The sequence below is a fragment of the Tachypleus tridentatus genome, chromosome 11 (genome assembly GCF_004210375.1).
Source record: "Tachypleus tridentatus isolate NWPU-2018 chromosome 11, ASM421037v1, whole genome shotgun sequence".
NCBI lineage: Eukaryota > Metazoa > Arthropoda > Merostomata > Xiphosura > Limulidae > Tachypleus > Tachypleus tridentatus.
Window position 1 is genome coordinate 75448139 of NC_134835.1, and position 26324 is coordinate 75474462.

The 26324-nt window shown below is 32.1% G+C and overlaps 2 protein-coding genes across 3 annotated transcripts in view; both read left to right on the forward strand.

Moving 5' to 3' along the window:
• LOC143232490 (phosphonoacetaldehyde hydrolase-like) overlaps window positions 1-21533 on the forward strand; it is a 41918-nt gene extending 20385 nt beyond the window's left edge. For both annotated transcript variants that reach the window (XM_076468034.1, XM_076468035.1), the window contains exons 4-7: window positions 4271-4427; window positions 11152-11384; window positions 19903-19974; window positions 20413-21533. In XM_076468034.1, the coding sequence (XP_076324149.1) occupies window positions 4271-4427; window positions 11152-11384; window positions 19903-19974; window positions 20413-20601 (651 nt within the window). In that variant the 3' untranslated portion in view covers window positions 20602-21533. The remainder of the gene's footprint in view (window positions 1-4270; window positions 4428-11151; window positions 11385-19902; window positions 19975-20412) is intronic.
• The window catches only part of LOC143232493 (spondin-1-like), a 481016-nt gene that overhangs the window by 293365 nt on the left and 161327 nt on the right, over window positions 1-26324 (forward strand). The gene's annotated exons all lie outside the window — the stretch shown is intronic.

The following is a 26324-nucleotide window of genomic DNA, read 5'->3' on the forward strand; positions in this document are numbered from 1 at the left end:
CTACATTTTGAGATTGTTAGTCATTTTGTAGGTAGTGTAAAGCTACTAAAAACTTGATTGTTTTTGAAAGGGTATATAATAGTAATTCAAAAGTTAAGAGATGGTTAAAGATGTTTTTAGATTAATGATTTAAAAATTTTTAGATGGATATATTCCTTGCACTTAATGGTACTGAGAAACAAAAACAAAGGGATTTAAATCAATTTGGAGTGCCAAGCTCATCCAGAAAGAGACCTACAGTGTCTTACCCTAAGCATTGTAACCAATGTGCATCATCTTCAAATGGATGACAATCCACAGCATAAAAGTCAAAGGCCAAAGCTCTGTTTCCAAGGCAATAGTATGCAGTGTAGGTAGTCAAGTACGATCTGTCTGGAAATAAGTCAACAACATATGGATTCACCAAGATAAGTGTTCTAGTCATACCTCTTCAATTATTACATACCTAAAGCAGTTGAATAATGAATTGGGTATTTACATTATTTCATACAAAGGTATAGAAGCCAAGTCATCAGATGCAGTGCCTGTTGATTTCTGTGCAATCAGACTATTGAAATGGTTCTGGGAAACAATTTTCCTTGTATATTACATAGACTAGGAAAAGTACCTTGTGAGAAGATTTTGGATGTAGTGGACTAACTGAGTATGGTCCCTCATACTCTAGCTACATTACACTATAGAACACCCACTCCTTCACCCACTTTTTTATTTTGGGATTGAGTTACGATATCTTTTTTCAGTAGGACCATTTTCCTACCTCAGTTTCTTCCACCTGGATGTGCTCATCTGATTTTCTTCCCTGATATTTTATACATTACACAAGTGGATGAAGAATAGACCTGGATCACAAATGATGTGGTTTCCCTCTTCAGGTCTGATTCTCTCAAGTACAGAGGTGTTCTTTAAATGCTTTGATGGGGGGCACATCAGTTCTTTCCTTGCACTTGTCCTTCCTCCTACTTAAGGTAGGATTGTAACTAGTCTTGTGAGAAAAGAGAAATTATAGGTTTTCTATATGAAAATGTATTTCTGGAACACACTTCTCTCCATCCACACCTCTCACTGTTCATCCCCATTTCATCTGGTGCTCACATTTGCCTAACTTCAAAGTGATAGTTTGTAGATAATGGTGGAGGTGTATAAAGGATGAAACTTGATGAATGGTGAATAAATTGTACAATACATACCAAACCATATGGTCTGATTATTGCTCTAGTCAAACTATATCTCATGTCTGTTTAACTTGTGTGCAAAAACTAGGTTGATAATGTATTGTTTCTACTCATTCACATGACACATTGGTTCATTTGTGCTCAAATTTTTTCATACTTCAATCTGGGTAAAGATTATATTCTGCCTACAAAAGATGAGGTTTCCCATGAGCATTGCCCCTCTAGTAAGCTCTGACTATTAGATGTCACATTCCACATGTTTTCTCTTTCTAAAATATTCTTTGAAGGAAATTCATCTACATTTTTTCTGCTGCACCAGCTCCTTCCTCACATCTTTTTATCATTTTTCTCTACTACTAATGCACATTACTTACGTGTTTTGAGAATGAACTTAATTTTGAGTGGGAATGCTCATGGGTATCTACTGTGCCTGGAAGGCGTGTTGTGTTGCCCTTCTGTTGGTGAAAAGCTGTTGATGAAGTACAATTGCATTATGTGCTACCACAGTTCATGTCAAAATGATTTATGTGTTAGTTCAAGGCAGGTATGCATAAAATGAGTGTTGTGTAAAGAGAGGTATTTCTTGGAAATACATTTTTAGGTTAGGACTGATTTTCAGTTTGTTGTGTTTCTGTTTCATAAGAAGATGTAAATATATATTTCTCATTGACTGTATTCGAAATATCATTTTCACATTTTTAAATTTGGCTAATTAACAGCATACAACAACATGTATTTTACAACTGTCAATAAATTATGCAATATTTTGTGTGATTTTATGTAGCTGTAGTGCATTACTTACTAATTTTTTGTTACAACCATGATCTTGACACTTCAAGACTTGACTTTCAAGGGACTCTCCATATTGGCTGGAGTGGTTCAAGTGTGCATGTTTGGCCTTTTTTTTTTTTTAACAGAGTTAACTTCAAAATTTAGTTCAAATATCTTATTCTCAGTGTTAATGAACTTGGCATAAAAATATGCTTTATAATTAAAAAATTTATATTATTTAAGTTTTAATTTCAAAAGGAAGCATTTAGATAAATCCTCAGTTTGTACATCTGAGTCAGTTGATGCAGTAGCACTCTGACTTCTCATTTATAGATGTTTCTCTCTTCCCTTATAAGCAAATGATAAATGTGTGATACGTATACTGACAAACCAGAAATAAAATTTCAACTTCATCTATTTTTACTGAGATATTTATTTTTGTTTGACCCACATATGAAACACCCATCTCAAGTATTGTTTTTTATGATACTTATATTGTTTTTAGTAACATTGTTATTGGACCTGTTAATATGCAATAAAAAGAATATATTCTAATCCATGTAAATCAGACAGGTGTCTGTTTTTTTTTTAGCAGTCAAAACTTAGTTCTTTAAGAGAGCATGATGTGTGCAGACTAAAGGTGATGTTTTAAGCAATAATGGAATATTTTTAATATATGTATGGGTTAGTTAGAAAACCAAATAAGTTTTAGTAGTTTTGAGATATTCTATTCTAGTGTGTGATGTAAATATTTTATTCTAAACTGGATATTTGAAAGGTACATGAATTAGTTTTGGATTACTAATATAATGACAAAAATAGGCTTGCATAATGACACGCTTGAGTGCAAAAGGCATTAAGGCTGGAGTAAATGCTAAATTTCTTGTTTTCTTGTGTAAATTTTTTACTTGTACATCTTTAAAATAACTAAGATTTAAAGGGTACAAACATAGTAGATAAGAACATTTAAATTAAAAAAGTAAATTAAATTTTTTTATGAATAATAAATGTGCTGCCATCTAGTCAGCACTGGATATAAGAAACATATTTCCTTTCACTCATACTTTCTGGGATTATATTGTACAAGAGAGTAAGCTGTTTTAGATGAATGACCCACATATTTCAGCCAACTCGTATTCTCTCGAAAGACAACCATAAAGTGATTCATAACAAAATGTGCACAGTGTTAGAGTAGGTCTTATTGAACAGGGTCACTCACTCACGGTAATTGAAATAAAACTAAGAAATTGTACAAAAACTGTATAGTTTGTTCATACCCTGAAATATTGCCCAGTGAGTTATTGCTTTGTTGAAAAATTGGAAATAGTGTAATGAACGATAGAACGTTATAATCAAATAAAAGCAGTTGTGAAAAAGATTAAGAGGCCAAAATTTTTAGGTTAAATAATTGTAAATATCTTACAGTGTATACTCATTCTATAAGAAAAAAAGATATATTTTATTTCATATTTTTTAATTTTTATTGTACATTGATGATTCTGCTACAGTTGTTGTTAAAGTAGAGGAAGTAACAGATGAAATATAGAGTTTATGAAAAAACTTTTTCATTAATGTATGAGGTCCTAGAGATTTTCAACTGAATGCTGGAAACTGTAAGATGAAAAGAAATATTTTTATTCTTATTATGATAATCACTTTCACTGATACTGACTCAGTAAAGGCTTTGTACATTCACAGAGAAAGTTTTAGTAAAAAATACTTTGTTTGTTTGTGTACAACATACTTATTTACTAAAAGTTTGTCAAATTTTGTAAAGATGTACTCAATGCATGCAGAATTATACTATAAATAATTTTGTGGTTACATGGTGGTCTTAAAAGGATTATTATTATTATTAAATATTTTGTAGATACATTTGCTGTATGAACTCTAACTTATAACTTTGTATTAGTCCATTTATTAATGTTTTGGAATCCCAGTTTCACTTTGAAAATTTTCTGTGTCGTTTGTACGTAAAGTCCCTAAAATTTTGAGACGTATTTTTGTTTCTTTTGCCCTTGTTTTTTTCACTTGACCTCAGTCAAAAAATATTCTAATAACTAGAAATTATTACATATGAGGAAATTTTCAGAACTTTAAATTTTAAAGAAAATTTCCATTTTTATGCTGAGACACTTCAGCAAAAACAAAAGTTGTGACTTAAGATTTTTTTAAAGTTCTAAGCATGGTTTTGTAACTGATTTGTCAGTAGTGTACACACATGTGTTTGTATTTTAATGTTCCTTGATTTTTATGATATTTCTCATAAAGTTTCTACTTGGTTGAAGCTTACGTCAATCAGGCATTTATAGTGACCATAATTACAGGTACATATTAAAAAAATTTTGGAGAATGCTTCTGTTCAGCAGCAATGGGTAAAAGTCCATGGGAAAACTGTGACTGAAGAAGATATTGATAGAATGTACAAAGAGTTTTCTCCAACTATCTTGTCCTGTCTTCACAAGTATTCTAATATTATTGATGGTAAGTCTTCTTCTTCTTCTTCTAGTTTTCATATAAGAACTATTTTCTCAGATTTTTAATTCTCAAACCACTGTGATTTATCCAAGTAAGTATTAATTTAGTAATGTTTGTCAACTTTGTGTTTCAGCTTAGTATTTAACACTTTTTCATCTGCACTGTAGTGTTCCTGCAGATACAAGTTTTGGGAACAGATATATTTCTATTAAAATAACTTTCAATAACTGCCATTTTAAATTACAGTTTTCTAATTGATGAATGTAAGTTATAACCAGTGTGCTAAGTTTGACCTACTCATTGGCATTAACCAAAGTTGAATTATTTTTTATCATATCTTAAAGTATGTGTGGTTAAATATAAATATTTTGAATCAAAGTTTTTAATGATTTTTGTCAAATTTAACCTGATCCATAGTAGCTAGGCTTCATAACTCTACCTGTGCATGAAGTTAGTTTGACACTGCTTTTTATGCACCTATACTGTCAATGTTTATTGATAGCAGCCACCATTCTGTCATATAGTTTTCTTATGATTCAAGTGAATTAGTTTTCTGCTAGGGCTCCTAAATGAACATTAGTGAAATTTTAATTTTTCTTTTGTACAGTAAGCTTATTCCTTAAATTTGGAATCATATCTGGGCTGTAACCTAAGTTTTGAACTAGCATTCTTTCTCTTTTTTTTTAAATCTTTAATTTTTCTTTTTTACTTTATCTTAGTTAATGGCTTCTGTCAAGATTCAGACAGAAAAGCTTTAATCTTTGAAAGTGATTTCAACTTTAGTTTTTTTTTTAATGTATTTGAGTTATTGATTTCATTGTTTGTTAACTTTGTTAATCTTGTAAGGATAATTAATCTTTTGTTAGAGTTTCGTGGAGACTTTCTGACTTTAAAACTGAGTTTTTTGAACTGCAGCTTTAAATTTCTTTCTCTTAAATCTGATTTTTCATTTTGCACTTATGTTTTTCACATGTTTTCAAACCTTATTTTGTAATTGTTATTCACAAGCTTTCTGTTTCTTTGTAGGAGTGGACCTAATGTTTTTTTGTGAATGTGTCTACATTTGGAATTGGGAGAGCACCTTTCCCATGATTTTTATTTCCAAGCTCCCAGTTTTTTAGCTCCATATTTAGGATGCATGAGGGGAGTCAATAGGTTCCAAAAAGATAAAAATTAGCTTATTCATATATCCTTATGGTTAGAGACTTTTGTTGTGATGTTTTGTGGATTACCCTTTAGTCTATAGTCTAGTTGTTTTTATTGGCTGTGCTAAAGCTAACAGGAGAGCTATGGGTAAATTGTGTGAAAAGCCTTAGAGAGCTAAGTTATTTTAATGTGACTTCTGTAAACAGATTTTGCAATACTGTAATTTGTTTGTTAGTTAGAAAGAACTGAGTTTTTGAAACAATATGGTGTTAAGTTTGCATTAGTCCTATAACACTCCAGAAGAAGCTTTAGTTATATATATATAAAGGATCAGTGAAACCTCATAACAGTGGTGAGTTTAGATAAAACAGCTATTTCATAATAGAGGGTTGTTTTCACCATTTGCTGTCTCACTATGTTATACTAGTAAGCTTTTTTTTATTTACATTATGGAGTGCAGTTAACATAGCTGTAAATTTAGGTCTACAAGTTACAACATTGCCCAATCTTTTAATAATGTGAAAAAGAAAATGAACAAGTTTGTGACTTGCAAAACTGGATGTTTTCATCACATAATGTGTCAAAAAACTCATTACAACACAGTTACACTGCAGGATGGGAACCAAAATCACTTCATTACTCCTTTATAACTGAGAAAGTTTGAGAATATTAAAGATTGCTTTGTAAGTTTGTTTTAGCAAAGTTGGCATAAGATGTTAGTATTGTGTACTTGTTGAATATACCTTTTACTTGAAACCTGTATGTTTCTGAAACTTAGTTATAATTTGGCAAATTTGACTTTTAGTAATTTTTCTGCAACAAACTCATAAATAGTGTGAATTACAATAGTTTTAATGATTCTATTAATTTCAAGCTATTTCCCATATTTCCCAATTAGCTTATAAAACTGAGTTATTAAAACTCTGTCTATGTTTATATACAAGTAAATTATATTGCTAGCTTCGACTTTTCTCTTCAGAGATTATTTTATACTGGAGGGTTGAAGAGGGAAATTATTCTGGTGTCTTTATTATTCTTGAAGGTTCTAAGTATCAGTTGAGAAATGATACTCACCTCTCTTGATAATAGAAAGCTATTAACTTGCATGCACTGCTGTGAAAGATCTTGTGCATATCACAATCCTTGAATGAAGCTCCCACACCACAGATGTTAATATGTATTGTGCTAGTATATGATGTAGTCATCATAAGACCACCAAATGGAAGGTGACATATCCTTTATGTGCACTAATTCCTATGAGGACTAGCATTTTAACGAAAACTTCTTTCTTTGAATTAGTTTTGCTTTCTAATATCTTTATTTTTTTATTACCATTATGTTTTCACTTCTTTTAAATTTCATTCCATTCACCACACCATAATTTATTGTTTTTTTTTTTTACGAGAAAGAAAGATACACAATTTTAAACCTTTTATTTAAATCTTTCCTTTTTCTTTTCATCACTTGTGTATTTTTTGGACACAAGTCCTCATTGTCTGTGTTAAAACTTATGTAAGCAGTACTGGTTGTTCACCCAATATATGGATTTCCGCCAGTATTCTTCTATGTTGTCATTGTGCCTCTGCCCCATCAGCATAATTCTGGCTTAGTTTTAACTTCGTTGATAAAAGTAAATAAACTTCCAGGGTTCTGCAATGTGTTTGAGCCTAAGATTTTGATGATCCTTACCAGAAGTTGCCTAATACTTTATTGGTGACTGGAAGTTCTCTGACAGTCGTTAATATTAATGCCATTGTCCACCAGGTGGTTGGTTCCATTATAATGTCACATCCAGGATTCCTGACCTCCTGCTTCTCTTAATTCAGCTGATACTGCACCACATTGTGATCTGTTTCACTACTTTTGTTTCCATGTCTGATTTTGCTTCATGTTACTGATGACAATCAGGTCATCTTATCTTCTTACTTTATCTTCCACACTATGAATTCCTAAGGTTTGTGTCTCTTGTTTTGTTTTTCAGTTATATTTAGCTAATTCTCAGGTTCACTTGTTGTCCAATTCTTCATTCCTTGTTTCTCTTTTTTTTTTATTTGAGGATCTCTACTTTTCTCCTTTTTCATTTTCTACATATACATGTTTTCCTCTCTTATTTTCTCAAATACTTTGCTACTTATCAGGTTCCACATTTATTTTAAAACTTTACTTTGCAGCTTTATTGAGACAACTTGCACATAGTCATTTTTTATCTTGCTCTCAATTTTTCATTATTTGTTTCATTTATTTTTGTTTCTAGCACAATCTTTGCTGGATTGCCTTATTTTCTAACAGTTACTTCTATTATTTTTCTCTTGAAGATTTCTGTTTTACACATTTTCTTTGTTGTGTTTTTTTGGGGGATGTTTCTTTTTACTTTGATAGCTTGAGCTGTGCAACTTGTATGTAGACAATTGTGTTCGTTTTTGTTTCTTTTTATGGGACCATGGGGACTCTTCAGGTTTTTTGTGTCAATATTAGCCTTGTGGAGTCACCACTTTTCCTTTTCCTTGTCCTTTTTTAACTTTTCTAGGTCTTCTCTTTCCTATTTTTGAGTGTTGATCACATGTTTTGTAGGATATTTGTTTGTGAGCTATTCCTTTGCTTTTGTCCAGTGAGAGCTCTGCTATCACTGTGAATTTCCTTTGCTGTCTGCTAGAAACCTAGTTTAAATACCTGTGGTGTTTTGAGTACAGACAGCCCTTTATGTAGCTTTGTGCTTAATTCTAAATAACTAACCATGTCAACCATATGGTAAATTTCCAAATTTGAAAAAACCTGGGGTTTGGTTTCCTTTGTTTTACAAGTTGGAGATGTTTCAGTTCAACTCTACTATAACTCTACTGCCCATTTCTTCTTTGGTTTTTATGTCTACTCATCCAGAGGATAATTAGTACTTCTAATGCAGTAACCCATGATGCCCATACTGTACACATACCACCTAGATGGAAAGACTCAGTGGACTGGGTATCTTCTCATTGTAGGTACCTTTGAGGGAATTGGATGTTTTCTTCTTTAAGTTCCTTCCCTTTCTTCTCTGTACAGTTGTTCTAAACCAGTAATCTTTTTCTTGTATGCTTTATACACCTCATTTCACATTTCTCTTCTTGCAGCTTCTCTTGACTCTAGCTGTTGTTATCTCCTGTGTTAGACATAGTAGGCAGGGATGTGGATGACTCCAAACATATTTGTATTATAGTCCATACATCATAAGTGAGTTTCACCTACTCTGGATTTAGTCTTTTACCAGTTGCCACTCTCTACTATTCACAGTAGGTTTCCAACTTTAATTGTTGAAATACACACAAAACTTTGTAAAAATAATTTGTATATATAGCTTCTTGTGTTATAAATGGGACTCTTTACTATTGCAGAGAGTATGTTAAACAGGAGTAATCGAATGATGTAAGTACAGGAAGGTTATGTTTTCTTTGTAGTTTGCACTTATAAAATACATTGGTGATCATTTGGCAAATGCTAATTAAGTCCTTGGTTTGTATTAAGACCTTACGTTTATTATCATTATAATTGTTTTTGCATCTAAGCCACCAAAGTAGTGAAACATGACATTGATAAAATGCTGTTAAAACCAAAGTTGTAACTTTGATAAGAATAATTAGGATTTATTTCACACATTTTAAATAATTTTTGTTTTTCTTATTTTACATCTTAAACATGAATGGAGCATTATACTAAAAAAAAAAGAAAGAAAGAAAGATCATGCATTTCACATGTGCTTTCACAAAGTTATACTATTATTTGTTTTTGTAAATTTTGCTTTCATAACATATATTACTTCAAATAACTTACTAAAACAAATTTTGTAGGATAATGCATAATGTAATGAGCACTGTGTATTTAAATTAGAGAGATCTGTTTGTAATGGTATCAATGATGCTTCACTTTGATATAGGCTTATGAAATATATGTTTTCAGGAACAGTGTAGTAGAAAACAAAAGAGCTAGAAAATAGTTGACAATTTCCCAGCATTTGGCATCTACAAGAGTATCATTTAATGTAATTGAACATTCCCAGATGAATGTTGTTTGGTTAACAAACTACTGTTAATTAATTGTTATAAAGTGGTTATGTTTATAGGTAGACTTAACCAACATAATGTTTAGGGATGACATTGGACCTATTGGTTCATTTCAGCTGTTTCACATTCTAAATCAACTTAAAAAAACAACAACTAAGAACTTGAATTCAGCTCATATCGTTCATATACTTATCAAACCTTTTTTAAACTTGTATAAATTTACTGCTGCTACAACATATGAAGGCAACCAATTCCACAGGTTAGCCACTCTGAAAATTAAACCTTTTTCAGCTGAAGATGGCTCTTACCCTACCAAAATTTATATTATTGTCCACTAGTTTAACTATTTCCATTGTTAAAAATGGAAAAAGATGTTGCATCAACATTACCAATTTCCTTTACAATTTTAAACACCTCAATCAGATCCACCCCTCACTATTATTTGTTTCAAGAGAAAACAATTTCAACCTCTCTTTGTATAATGACCCCTCAATCCCACACACCATACTAGTAACACTACTCTGAACCCATTCCAACAATTTGAAGATTTTGCCTGTACAAGGAAATTATATTCTACTGTCAATTTGCTAATTTATTTCCCACTCCTATAAAGAATTTTTTTAAGCTTTTTATGTAGCACCATGTCAGATACCTTCTGAAAATTCAGAGACATCAAATATACATCCTTACCCTTATCTACATGAGCAGTAACATTTTCAAAGAATATTAAAAGATTTGTAAGGCAAGATTTTCCCTTAGGGAAACCATGTCGATTATACAATGATATTCTAAACTTTATCTCGAGATGGCTGGTATGGGTACTAACACTTGTTGATAAGCAGACCTTTCCAAGTCATCTTTGTTAACCTGAAGATGATCTATAAAAGTCGAAACACTGTTCTATGATTATCAATAAGTGTTAATACCCATACCAGTCATTCTGAGATACATTTCTACTTCATGCAGGTCATCAAGAATCTAAACTGTTTTAAATTACTTTGCTAAGCATATTTTAACAGACTTTCCAAAATATTTCCACAACTGATGTAAGATTAATGGGTCTGTAATAACTGGAACAATTTTTATCATCTTCCTTGAAAAGAGGAGTTTCATTAGTTATCTTACAATCCTCAGGTTTGAGGCTTGTGATCCAAGACTGCATGTTTATGTATCCTTAACTGAACATGTTACAAATTGACTTCCACTTGCAACATTTAAAAACCATTTTTTAAATCTTGCCTTAGGTGTATAAATTGTACACCAAAATAATAACTTTATATTGTATATTACTATGTAGTACTATCAATATTACTCTCTAAATCCCTGTATTTACAGGTCAGCTAGTTTTGGTTTAAAAAGTGGCCACCATGACACTATTGTTTTTTTTAAAGTAATAGGTTATAAAATCATTATCTGTTGATTTTCTGTTTATAATATTATTTATAAATGTGTTTTTCATATTTCATTGCACCTACATTAATCTGTATATAAACCACAAAAAAAGAAAGAAGACTGTTGCTTCTGTTGTTTTTTTGTGTGCATATTTTTAGGAGTTGTAGATACTGTAAAGGAGCTTAGAAGAGCTTATGGGATAAAGATTGGATCAACCACAGGCTTCCCAAAGGAGATCCTACAGACATTACTGAGAATTTCAGAAAGTCAAGGATATGTACCAGAAGCTAATGTTGCTGCTGATGAAGTACCAGAAGCAAGACCTTGTCCTTATATGGTCTGGACATGTGCTATGAGGTTAGGAGTACATCCAATAGAGGCTGTCATCAAAGTAAGATACTACAAGTTGTTTATTTAATAAATCAAGGTTATTACAAAATAAATTTGGGCCTTTGATAGCTTAGGTGAAATAAAAAGAAATGCATATATAGAATGGACAAAAATTGAAGTTACAACTTTAATGTTGGAAGTTTTGTTAAAAAAATCCAGGAAATAAAATATTAATGAAGCAAAGTAACTACACAATGTAAAATAATGAAAGTTAGGTCACTGTGTTATTAGAACTGGTGAGAATAGAAAATAAAGCCAGAATGTGCCTGCTTAGAATTCTCTTTTTAACTGTTTAGGGAAAATTCAGGCTGTGCAAATATTTAACATAACAGACCAAGCTCATATACTGCAAATTCATCAACAGAGAACACTGTCTCACAAACACTTGACAAAAAGAGTAATGATAATTGAAGGGCACCTAGATGTGGCAATCAACACGTATAACAATTATGCATAAGTTACATAAAAGTTGACAAAGTGTTTGATCATAAAAAAGATTTCTGAAAGTCATAAAATTTGATCAATTACCATAACTTTGAAGGAAATTGTTTTTACAACTATGCTGAGATGGATTAAGGATACTTAAGGGTGCTAGAGGCAAGAAAATATGGTTAGAACTATACATTTAAACATAAAAGCAATATTTTAGCAAAATATCCAGATAAAACTGAACCATTGTGACTTATTGGTAAAAGACAAAAGTTACCTTTGGAAGGGGAGAAATAACTATTACTACAAATATTCTAAAACTTTATTATCCTGTGTTCATTTATGTACAGAGTATTCATAGATGTGACAATGAATATCTGTTATTTAAAATATAAGCTAAAATACCCATCAGCTGATGGGGGAATTTTTAACTTAATTAAAAGAGTGTAAGTTTATCGGCAACAATATATTTTAAATTCATGATTTTAACAAACATTTTCTCAAAATTTAAAATTATAGCGAAGCATATTCAAAGATAACACTTACAGTTTGCTTTCCATCTACCAACAAATAAAGATTTTGAGGTGATCCCAACCTTGAACACCCTACGCCTCATTGACAATGTGAGAAGCAAAGTTGTTTGAATCCAACATCTTTCATACTTTGACCTTGAATCCTATTGGCATATTCAACATTGTTTAAAGCATCAACCTACCAAGATTGTTTGAGATTGACTCAATATGATGAAAGTAATTAACAAAATAGGAATATAGTTAAGTTCAATTTTGACCCCATTAAAACATTCATCATAGTTGTAGTGTTGACATACAAATTCTGGTTGAGATTGGCCCAATAGGCTTGGAGGAGTTAGGGTGCAAACAAACACGTTTCATCTTTATATGTAAAGATTATTTGTTACATTTTGAAATATCCCTCACTGATACAGAGGTAAATCTACAGATTTACAATGCTAAATTCAGGTGTTTGATTCTCACTCTGTGGACTCAGCAGATAGCCTGATGTGGCTTTGCTATAAGAAAACACACACACACACACACACACACATTTTAAAATAGTTTTTAACTTCAGTTTAACATGTTAAATAAGTAATATAAAGTAATGACATGCACTGAATGTAAGCTTGTTAATTAATTGTGGGAGAAATGTGCATTATTCAGATTTTTTTTAATTATTAGGTTGTGGGTTTAACTATCTGAGCATCAAGAATTCTTGAATCATTTAACACTTAATTCAAGTAACATAGCTTAACTCTTTATTAACCAGAGGACATGTGTGCAAATTATTTTTTTCACTTGGTAGTAGTGGAAAAAATTAATTGTATTGTAGTTATTTTTTTCTCTCATTTCTGTCAGTTATTTGTTTCATTCTGTGTGTTATATTCTCTACTTTGGGACTTCAGTGACTACTTACCTTTTATCATTTCTAGTTCTCTTATACATTTTTATATGGACATGTGTTATCTTGATTTAAAAAACAAATCTGCTTATTTTCATTGTTTATATTTCTTATTATGTTAATAACTTTAGTACTAAAAAATTGTTGATATTCAGCTCATTAAGCTTATATGTGATTTTTTTTTCATTCTTTGTATTTTACAGTTTAGATAGTTTACCTATATATATGTGCTTGCTACCTCTTCAGCTGAGCACTGCTATTGCTACTGCTGAGGCAAGAAAAAAATACAGCAGTGCTACTGTTGTCTGTACATATTTATAAATACAATGGTATTATCGCTACTACTACTTTTGATACTGACATTTTTAATGGTAATTATGTTTTTTCAGTGGATAATGTGAGAGTGAAAAATGCAAAGTTAATGGCAAATAGTTGTGTTTTATTGCTTTATTAACATAATTCAGACATCTCAGATCATATTGTACATGTTTGTGAATGATAAGAGGAAAACAGCTAACAATCATACAACCTTTGAATGTGCCAATGATATTACTTAAAGAACACAACATCAAAGAGTAAAGAAATGTGATGATAATAATAATGATAATAAATGAGCTAATAAACTAAAATGAAATAATAGATCATTTTATATCAGAAGATGTGGCATTCCTTATTATTGATTCAATTTTATTATTATTTTAATTAATTTCAATAGCATCAGCTTCTCAAAACTGTCGTCTTTCAATCCAGGTCTTTTTGGCTCCAAAATTTCTCTCCCTGTTGAGGAAATGTTCACTACAACTGCACTCAATGGAATGAATGTATTGAAGAAAATGAAGAGAGATTTAACAGCTGGTGAAGGGATCAGCTTGGTTTTGTACCTTTCCAAGTAGATGGTTCTTTGTTTAGGAAGAGTGTTATTTGATTGTTGCTACTTTGTGACAAATTACTTGCAAATTTTACTTGTTTAAAACTTCTGAAGAGGTCTTGTTTGTAATTGCCCTTGGTACTCAAAAAGTCACTTAGTCAGCATTTGCTGAACTTTTGATAACCATTGCCTTTCATCCTTTCTGAAAGTTGTTTAATTATAGTTTGTTTTATAGGTTTCTTCCTAGTGTTTGAGATAATCCAAATCATTTTAAACCATGGGTGAAACACAACTGCAAGAATATATCCTCATTGACAAAAGGGGTTTCAACGTGTTTCTCAGTTCCTGAAATTAAAGTATTAACAAATGGTTTGCAATTCTGGAGTGGACTATCACAAAGATTTTTCAGTTGTCTCAAACTTGTGGTAAATGTTGACAGAAGTTCCCATAGATAGTTTCACTTTGAAGTAAATCCAGTATACATGATACAGATTGCATGATGATTATGCTTTTTGATGAAGTTTATATCTGAAATATTGAAATTAGTAATGCCCAGCTCATCAAACACTTTACTGACTGAATGCTCATAGCACATGGAACAACAGAACATTTGCTCAGTTCTTGTAAAAGGTCAGATACTGCAGGTCTTTTTGTCCTAGAGTGTATAGGCCTTCTCAAGTGCTGATAGAGATACTTTATTAAACATACCATGACTAAAAGACTTTTTTGGTATCACTGGTTGCTATTAGATTAAGTGTATGTGTCACATATTGAAGATGCTCAGGAAGAAAACAAACCTCAGTAGACTCTGTTTCACTGCTGATGATATTAGAAATGTTGTAGAAGTTTATTTTATTTTTTTGCTCTTTGTCACTTGACTCGAGCATGCTTTTCTCTGCATTGGAATCACCTGCACTACTATGTACAAGTTCAGCCCTAAATTCAGTGGATAAGATCCTGCAAAGTCAAATAGTGAAATATAAAAGCATATATGATGCATGGCATGGCATAGTAGTGCAACCTTTGTATGATATAATGATAACAATAATTTTATTTCTTATATAGTGCTTCTCTAGTCATTGCAAGTCATTCAAGGTGCCTGTCAAAGACCAAGTTCTACATTGGTAAAAAGCGAGGTGAAAGTGATATGACTTCAAAAGTCTTTTAAAAGAACTGACAGACTTTGCACTTAGGATCTTGATAGGGAGAGTATTCCAAAGCATAGGAGCATAGACAGAAAAAGCATTATAAATAATTTTGAGAAAGAAACAGTACTGATATTAATATATATTAGCCTCAACTTGCAAATTATGTATGGTAATATTCATGCTTTTGCATAAACTTTCCTTATTATATCATTTTCACACAGCATTTAAGCTGTGTAGCATTCTATTTGAAAACTGTTACGAGATCATGCAAACAAACTCCCATAGACTAACCTTTATTTAACTCTTTCATTAGAGGCATTGCATTTTTTTGTGCATATCATGAGGTTTTAGTGAGCTAGAGTCAAAATGTAAACTACTTTATAATATATACTTTATTATATGAATAAATATAGTATAAACATATAGCCAGTAATCCATATTTTATAATCTATTTGTTTTAAGTCTTAAATTTAGAATTTACAAGGCAATATTTAAAATAAAATCCTGAATATTCCCTAGTGTGAGTTTCTCACAAAGCATCCCTGTTCTGTAATTTATTTACCACCATTCTAGGATGTATAAAATTCAGTATAAATTACTCATTGTAACTTTCTCAAGTGAATGTACAATCCCTGGTCCTCAGAGAAAGCTCTTTTAATGGTACAATATTTATAGTGTGTGATTGAGAATAGATTTTTTTAAGTTTCAGAAAAAAATTGTAATATCTATCAAATGGAAAATGCTAACAAATTGCTGACAATGTAACTGTTGCAACAGTCAGCTGCGGTCACAAGTCACTGCATTGTACTAAGCTTTTCTTTCAATTCATATTTTTTCTGAGCAAATTTATTGTTAATAAAGCATGTTTGGGCTTTCCTACCAAAAACTGCTTTATTTGTTTTTAAAAAAAAATCTTATTCAGACATTACAGTTTGCCATTCAACAAATTTGAAAAGAGGCATTTTCTCAATGACCAAATCAGTTACAAGTGCATTTATTTTACACTGGCTAACCCTCCTGGCACTAGTATCAATGAAGTCAATAATTTATTGTTCTGTTTCATTTTTTCAGATTTTTCTTTAACTAGAAGTGAAAGCCCCTATCTCTGCTGCTTCAACAGACCATTTACTTGATCTATTTACCTTCATTCTTCTCTTGATACTAGATTCAAAATCTTCGAGTTTATGAAAATGTTTGTAACTAATGTGTTTCTTCAGATTACAATGTAATTTTTTATTGGCACTGTAAGTATTCTTTTTCTTAGGGCAATCACAACTTTACACTGCAATAAAACCCTTTGGGATTGGAATCCACTTGCACTTTCACTTCGAACAAATTCAAAATAATCTTTTATGTAAGGCCAAGGATTGCTGCTTCCATGATTAAATACATTGTTAAAAGCTTCTATACCAGAAACATTGTTGTTGCTATCAGATTCCATTCTTTGAGAGTAACTAATGCACATGGTGATGCAACCACTTACTAAATGTTATTTTGACAGAAGGATAAATGAAAATAAGAAATGATGAATGGCATCTGATTGCTGCAGAGAACAAGCTAATTTTGATGCAACAAGTAGTTCACAAGAAAACTGCATCACATAGCATGTTTGTAAATATAATGATATATAATATACTATAAAAATACAATATACAAAATAATATAATGGTCTCATAATATAAATATATAATAATATTAATAATATATATTATAGATTACAAATTCTGATAACACATGTCTGGGATTTTAAAAATAATCCTACATGAAATATAAACTAGCTGGTGCATATGAATATATTGTGTTTATTAAAGTGTGTTAGCCAAGAAAAGTTTCTTTTACAATTGTCCAGCTCAGGAATTTAATACAGTATTTAATAATGTTTCTGAAATAAAATTTTATATAAAAATAATGAATCATTTAAATTAGTATTAAATTAAACTGAACATGCAAACAGTAATATTACATATAAGAAAAATATAAACAAATATGAAGAGTGCTCTCTCTGTCTCTCTCTTTACACACACATACCATGCTGCAGATAGCTGGCAAGCCATTGCTGATGTATATTTATATCTGTGTATTTATATTAGAGAAAATTAATACTGATAAAGTTAAGTAAACAAAATCAAAAGGGAGGACTTAAATACAGCAAGTCCAAACCTCTGACTAATTATTTTAGTTTGTTATAACCTAAAAACAAGCTAAAACTCAAAAATGCATTAATTAAAAAGATCCCAAGATACAGGCTATAATGTGGGGTATAAAATGTACCCCATGTGTTGGAGTTGACTGTTTAAGTAGGACCCATGTTGCAGAGGGTTCCACTGTAAATCAGTCTTAACTTCTATTTGCCAGTCTCACATAAAGAAATAGAATAAAGGAGTAGCAATAGATACAGAAATTAAGAGAACAAGATGTAGGTGCACAAGCCCACAATGTATCAACCTCTACTGCCTGCAGACAGTTGTGGGAAGGTGACTGCTCTCCAGTGTGATTTCTATGCTGTAGGAACAAATTGTGATCAATATTACAATTTTTGTGTACAGTGGTACTCTCTCTTATATTGGTAACCACATGAAATGTATCTTGTGAGAGAACTTTTATACCAGAATCGTTTCACGTCATTTTTCAGGTAAAGAAGCACCTCAATCAGCAAATCTAATAGTAGTTGACTTCCAATATGACTACATGCCTTCTTTCCCAGTTGCAGCTATTCTTGATATGACAGGGCAGTCATATAGGGCAATAATGCACAAATATTTTGCTTGCCCACTAGCCTTTAAGTCCCACCTAATTCCTACCCCATTCTTTTGTTGTACAGCTACATTGTTAACCTAATGAAGCACATAGACCTTAGTCACCATTTCTACGTTTGATGTTGTAAGTATATTGTATTTTGTCACATGCATTATTTGAACTCTTCTCTTTATTAACTGCTGCAGTTCTGAGTTTTTGAATTTCTTCCTTTACCTCCTTTATTGGGGTCCATGCTGAACATTTTGCTAATCAATTATGTATAGGGGTTAGTATGCTGCACCTTTGCACTCTGCAGAGGTTCAGGAACTTGCAGATCATCATTCAGCAAATCATGGACAAAAGTTGGATCTTCTTCCCCTTTGGGGTCTAGATTCAATACTTCAGTGCATTTTTTCAAAGCTTTCTGTTGTTCTTTTGAGGGTTTTTCAGGGGAAACTCAAACTTATCCAGATTGTCTTCATCTTCCCTTTCCTTCCAAACTTCTTTATTGCTGGTGTCTCTTGGGTCAGGATGCTTTGCTGACTTGTGCATTTCCCCTGACTTTTTCACAAGATCTTTGATTGGCCACTTTTCTGAGATTTTTGATATTTGGGGGGCTTCCAGGTAACTTGGTGTCTCATGTTCAGTCCACTAGATTGCACACTTTCCTTACTTCCCATTGTCCCAACCTTCTTTTCCTCTAGTTACATTTCCAATTCTTCTTTTCCTTTACTGGTTTCTTCCTCCCAGGCCATATCCACACATCATACTATTGTTAACCAATATCTTATATGACATCAACATTATCATTGACTACCCTGTTGATTTGGGTGTCCTGTAGCAACTACGTTCACTTATTTTTCAAGAACATAGGAGACTTTAATCACTGATATATTGGTCATTTCAGTTGTTTTCAAAAAGTACCATCTCTCTTTTTTCTCCTACCTTATCATCTGTTCCAGTTTATTTCCTCACTTACTATCCTTTTTCCTGTCAAGTGTCTCATAGAAGTAGTTCAAACCCTTTTTATTAAGGGCTTGATCAGATAGGTTTCTTCTGTGCTTCCAGCATTCTCTTCCTGGCTTTTTGTTGTCCCTAAGAAGACTAGAGTTTGGCATCCCATAATTGATCTCTTCCATCTGAATCACTTTCTCGATGTGCCTCAGTTCACCATGGAATCATAACTATCTCCCAGAAGGGTCTTTTTTTTCCGGGACTTTGAATTAAGAGATTTATTGTGTTCAATGATTATCTTCACATGTGTATTGCTTGAGCTTTACATCATTTTCTACATTTTATCCATGAGGATCACATCAATTCTGAACTCTTTTATTTCGGCTGGAATTGGCACTGTGTGTTTTCTGTTGAATGGTCAAGTTGTTTGACTATTTCTTTCCTAAACTTCCATCATTTTATGGATGACTGGCTCCATTCTTTGCAGAGTATTTCTCATATAACCAACCTTTTCAGAGAAGCTGATCCAGTGGGTTGATTTATCAAGGTGGAGAAATACATTATCCACACTAATCAATGTCTTGTTTTTGTGAGTGTTTTTAAACCCACATCTCAGGTTAACCTGAGGATGACCTAAGAAAGTTGAAATGTTGTTCTCTGCTTTAGTAGTAAAAATGTTAATACCCACACCAGCTATCCAGAGATACATATTTATGTATCTGATGTAAAACATTGCCATTCTATGATAAATAAACTTAGTACTTATTTTAATCTTAATTCATCATACTTATAATATTTTTAAGAATGGTAAACAAATTTAATTTATCATTCAATATTCAGTGTAAAAAATTTTAATAAAAAAAACTGTACACCTTTAGGGTCTGATTAAATGTTTGTACATGACCATCACAATTGTCTTTTTGTTTTTAGTCTGTTCTTCATTTTGTAGCCTTTTATACATTTTTTAGGTTGATGATACTGTTGATGGGATTAGGGAGGGTCTCTCTGCTGGTTGCTGGACCATTGCAGTAGCTAAAACTGTAAGTATTGCACTTCATGATGTGAGTATTACTAAAAATATACGTGATGCAATTATTAAAATAATTATTCTTGATGTAGATAAAAGTACAGTTAAAATGGCTAAGAGTACAATTTTTAATGTAAATACTTCTAGCCTTGCTAAAAATGTTTTAATACATGTCAGAATTGCAGAAATGTGTAATTTTGATGTTGCTGAAAATACTATTGGAGAAGTGAAATGTGAAAGTACTGCTGGTTTAGATTCTTCTTTTAGCGTTGTTGTTCCTCTGAGTATTGTTTTATTGCTAAACTGTATCTATTGTTGATGCAATTACATCTATTAGTGTTTGTCAGTGCAGGATAAGTGTAAGGTAGCATACATTTTCAGCTTGTCAATGTAACCCACCATAAATAGTAAGTACAGTCAAAAGTGATCAGAAGTGTTACTGTTATTACAGAGTAATTATATGGGACTAACTGAACAACAACTAGATGACCTCTCACAGTTGGAGCTGAAACAGAAACTAGGCCATGCCTATGAGATACTGATAAACTCTGGAGCCCACTATGTAGTAAACACAGTTGTAGAACTCCCTCTGGTGATAAAAGACATTAATCGGAGGCTTGCTGGAGGTGAAAAACCTTAGACTGAAGAACGGGATTGTTTTATTGTTTTTTTTTTAAATAAAAAAGTATAAATGAGTTATTGATAATAGAAGTTATCACTGTTTTATGCATTGTACTCCATAAGAATTGCTTCCCAAAGTAATACATTCAGCTATATGAAACTTCATATTTTAACTAATTGGCCCAGAATTGCAGATGTTTTTGTTTTTCTTACATTCCTTTTATTAGTTTAACAAAATCAACCTGCAATGTATGTGATTTTATCACAAAGTTTTGTCCAGCTGGTTTCTAATGCTTTGCCAATGTTAGGCTGTTGAACTGTAACTTTTAGTGTATTCAAACTGTTTATAATTATCAATGATGTTAAGAAAAAGGTCAGAAATAACCTGAGGTATTTTCACTTCAGATTTGTATTGTCTTTGAAATGTATAGTATTGAATTTGATATATTAATACATATAAACATATATATTTTTTCAGATGTTATTTTTTATCCTTCACTAATTGATGTTTTTATAATGTCCAAAGAAGTGCAATTATTTTTATTATGTTTAAAAATTCGTAGCAAAATACTAGTAGTGTTTTGTTATAAGTTCTTTATAATGTAACTTTATAATATTTTTCAGGTAGATAACCTGGTTTTGTCAAAATTTATAAAAGGGAAAACCAGATAATTTTTATTACTACAGGATAGGGAAATTCTTATCTAATATTAATCTATTTAGACAATTATTTGGTTTCTTCTGTACTTTGTTAGTTAAATTTTTTTATTTGTTGATATTTCATTGAATTTTTGTTACTTTCTATTACTTAAAATATGAATTAAATTCCTAAGATTTTCCACTTTTCCACATGGTATCTAGAATATTTTTTGTTCATTTAAAAACTCATAGTAAGAGGTCTCATGTAGTGAATAAACATTCATTCCTAGTTGTACTAGGACAGACTTTGTATTTTTGACAATCATGTTTCAAATTCTCGTAATTTAGAAAAACTAAAATTATATTAATGTAATAGAGAGGGTTTAGTGCATTGATTAAATCAATTTTGTAGTCTCTCCATGTCACCACATCAAGACTTGCTTTATGTGATTGTCCATTATAATAATAGCTATGCAGTGTCATTCCCATTGCAAAAGGCTCCTTTGTTGTGAGGCTGCATTGCTCAAAGCACACTATTCCTTCACATGTTTTACATAATTATGAGGTTTAGAAGAATAACTGTTACAGTTACGACAGAAAGTGTTTGTATCCCTGCATCCTGAGTAGTTTTTTGCTCACAGCTTAAAAAGTATCACGATTAGGCTAATAGAAGTATAGTATATTATAAATATTATACTAACACACATCTACATAAATTTACAAGATGCCCATCTTGGTTTAGTATGGCTGAGACATGACTTGTTTAAGGCTTGTTTCATAATGGTTCTGGTGCTCGAAGTTGCTCCACATTTCTTTATTTTCCAGTTCTTTTAAGTACATGGATACCCATTCTTGAAAGTTCTAAAAGTCTGAACATTTAAATATTTTGCATCAGTTTTCAGTGGCATATTAATAACCCCACAATTTCAGCTATGGTTGTCATTTAACTTGCTGTTATATATATTCAGAATTGTTTTAATATAATGTACTCAACCTCATATTATTCCTGGCTTACAACTTTGTAGCGACACAATCTCAAATACAAGAAATGCACCACTGCTGTGAGTCAGTCTCTCATACAGGAAATTCACCAGTATGGTAAGACAGTTCAACTACAGGAAACATATAACTAATGTGACATTATTGATGTTATATTAAAATGTTGGTTCTTTTAAAATGACACACAAGATTTATTTCAAGAAATTAAGATTTAATTTAACTTCCTCATACATAACATCTTAAGAATGAAGTGATTTGATATAATTTGGCAATAAATACATGCACTGTTGATTTTACAGTTTGACAGGTTTTAAATAATGTGTCTAGTATGCCTTTAAAAAAACAAACAGCATTATGAAAAAAAAGTTGGAAATAATCATGTTTTATTTATATTTATATTTTAAAACATCATTATCTTGTGAATAGTGAAACACGTTGAGTATTTAGTAACTGTGTAAGTTATTTGTGAGAAATGCTCAATGTGATAAGATTGAAATATATGTGCATATTTTCAAATTGTCTCAACATGCTAAAAACACTGTCTTTATACTTTGGAACTTTTGTTCATTTCAAAATAATTTATCTTCAACTACATTAATCAGAACAGTTTTATTCTAACAGAATTCTGTCTTTACCTTTGGAATCTACAGTGGCCAAAACCTTGATGAATTTCCATATAGTGTTAAAAATTATATGAAATGCTTATACACTGGACAGGTTAAGCTTCTGAGTGGTTTTGTGTGAAATTCGACAAATCAAACAAACAGAATCATTTCACATCTCACTCTAATGAGGACTAAAGAGAACTTGAGTGTTGATTAGAAATTCAAATACATCATTATCTTTCTTGGAATAAAAGTAAAGATTGGTGTGTATCAAGCTTCACTAAGATGATGAATTTTTTTTATTGTACAAAGTTACACTACAAAAGGCTGTTTACATGTAACTGCCTCATAGTTTAAGCTGATGTGATGTTTAGTCAGCATCACCCACTGCTGGTACTTGGGTTACTTTTGTCTGGTCGAATGGTGGTTGTCACTGTTATTACATATTTGTAACTCCAAAGTGTACAGCAAGTTTTTAAGGCTGTGAGATGTGAACTATAAATTTGGTTTTACACTCCTAGCATCCTGTTCATTAAGTCATGCCTAATCCTGTGTGATAATTAAGTGAAAGCTTTAGTCAGGCAAGGTGTTTTAACAAAATACTTCAAAATATTAAAGGGATGAGTTTTTATGGATAATTACACTTTGACTAAAGAAACAATACAGCTGAAATTATATTTCGGTGTTCCTATGAATTCTGTGAGCATAGTTAATTAATTTGATTCATTATTAGGATACCTCTAATTACAGTTTATGGAACACTAGTACTTTCAAATTTACAGTGAAGCAGTCTCTGTAGCTGCAGGATATAGCTACGATTAACTGTTAGTGAGGCCTGACGTGGCCAAGTGTGTTAAGGCGTTCAACTTGTAATCCGAGGGTTGCGGGTTCAAATCCCGGTAGCACCAAACATGCTCATTCTTTCAGTGGTGGGGGCGTTATAATGCTACAGTCAATCCCACTATTCGTTGGTAAAAGAGTAGCCCAAGAGTTGGTGGTGGGTGGTGATGACTAGCTGCCTTCCCTCTAGTCTTACACTGCTAAATTAGGGATGGCTAGCACAGATAGCCCTCGAGTAGCTTTGTGCAAAATTTAGAAAACAAACAAACAAGCTGTTAGTGAACGACATTATGTGCAACACCAAAGCTTCTGAGTCAGGGGATTTTAAACGCAATGTTTTGCTAGATAATTTGTGACCTCCATGGCTTCTTGTTCAAAGTAAGTCTTGGTAGTATGCCTTCTGGTATTAATTTATATCAAGACCAAAGATGGTTCGTTTAAACATATAAAAGTTCTTTCATTTGTGTCTAATTTATCATTGATCGATATTACTTCCCATTTTCACTCAACAGATAAACAACTGCCAACACACTAAGGGCCGTATTAAACAATGTTAAAGTGAGCGTGTTCTCACATTTGGATCTCTAAACATGAATTTCCTTGTCGTTAGTAGAAACATGAACTTTAACTTACCTCTGAAGAATGCTCATTGGTGTTGATATTAGTATTGATTACCTAAGGGAAAAAAAAAGTGCCCAAATAAGTTATGTTGTCAACTGCAGGGCAGAAGCAGAGTTTATGTGTCGTTTGGTCGCAAATATTATCACCGATTGCTTTTCCAAACGTCATAGCGAGCTTGTGAGCATTAAACTAGAGATGTGTAATGAAACTTTTGTGCAGGTAACAGGGGCGAATGAGTTAAATGGTACAGTTGAGTTTCTATGAACTTGCCAGTTACCTAATAAAATGTCAACAATTTCCGCTCTATGAAGCTGGAATCACTGAAATGATCAGTAGTAAATATATGTCTCCAGCATCTGAACAATTCTGACAGCTCGTCTTTCCATTGTTATCCTGTAATCGTCACTAGCTGGAGTATTGTTACGTGGTCATATAGAAATAACAGCCGTAAGAGAAAATCAACAAATGATCAGGTCTGGGTACGGTCTTTTTAGTGTGGAAACCACGTGCAAATTATGCTGAAACAGGCATGAATGAATCTTACAAGAGGACGCGTAAAATTTATATCGATTTTAGAAATTGCATTAAGGTGTAATTTTTTTTTAAGACTGTAATAAAAGTTCTTTCTTTGGTTTTTCAACCAGCAACGGTAATTATGAACTGTAGACCTACATATTTATGTTAATTAGATCGAAAAATTACAACAACTTTGGAGCTGGTAACTTAAATAGCAAATACACAGTACCCAGCTGAAATACTTGCACGTTTAATACATATTTGGCTCGGAAGATACAAGTGTCAAACACGTAATTCAACACTTGCAAGCTGAAATATCCAATGCACAACTTGGGCTTGTACTTAAAGATATGCATCCAGAAAACACTTGCTGGTTAATTAAAATTTTATTTCAGTGTATAATATACAATTCCGAGTTGGAGACAAGTATATAATGCTTAGTTTCAGTTAGGAAAGTGAAATGTGTATTTCACAAACCGTTTTAATACATGGCCACAATAATCGTGATGGTAGAAAACAGTAGGATACTTCAAACCCAGGTAAAATATGTATTTCTCCCTCCTAAGTTACGAGGTATATGCAATCGAAATACTTGTTCAATTTTTTCTTCACAAATGAATTTCTCTAAGAGCTTTCGCACTTATCACGAGCCACAGGAATGATCATCACTTAATTAGAAAATATTTTGATTTCTTTAGCTCAAAATCAAATATTCCTTTACCTCTACAAATGGGAAGATCTATCTTGAGAGCATAGCGTGTTTTAATGATATTTTAACCTAAGCATATTCACTCGTGAGCTGAAGTAACCTCACTTCATGCGAAAAACGCAAAGATTTTCCCCTGCTAAGCTTCTGTTAGAATAAAAGTAATGAACCCTTCAGTTATCTTTGTCTTCATGGATAAGGTTAAATAAAAAACGTTAACATAGCTTCACAAAGTGTTTATAAATAGCTCAAATTTTGTATTGTTTTCTAACCTTTCTTCTTCGTTGGGTCCCGCATAGCCGGGCGGTAAAGGCATTCGACTCTCAAAGTCGTGGGTTCGAATCTCCGTCACACCAAACATACTCACCCTTTCAACCGTGGGGGCGTTATAAGTGACGGTCAATCCCACTATTCGTTAGTAAAAGAGTTGGCGAGTGGATGATGAAGACTAGCTACCTTCTTTCTAGTCTTACAATTATAAATTAGGGACGGATAGCGCAGGTAACCCTCGTGTAGCTGTGTGCAAAATTCATAAACAGACAATCTTTTTTGTTGAAGAAAAAAAAAGATATATGGTTACGCAAAAGGCACTGTTGTTTAGTGACAAAGGATGCGTTAACCTTTCGAACTCAAAATGTTTTTCTTTTGGTGTACTGTTCTGTGTTTTTCAGATTTGTTAAACAACATTTGTACTTTGGTGGCCCTTCACAGTTGGGTGTCTTTCTTCCTAACCGACGTTCAGTTATCGAATAATAAGTGTAGTAAGATTGGCGATCCCACTCGTAACTGTTATTAAACAGACCGTGTGCGAAGTTT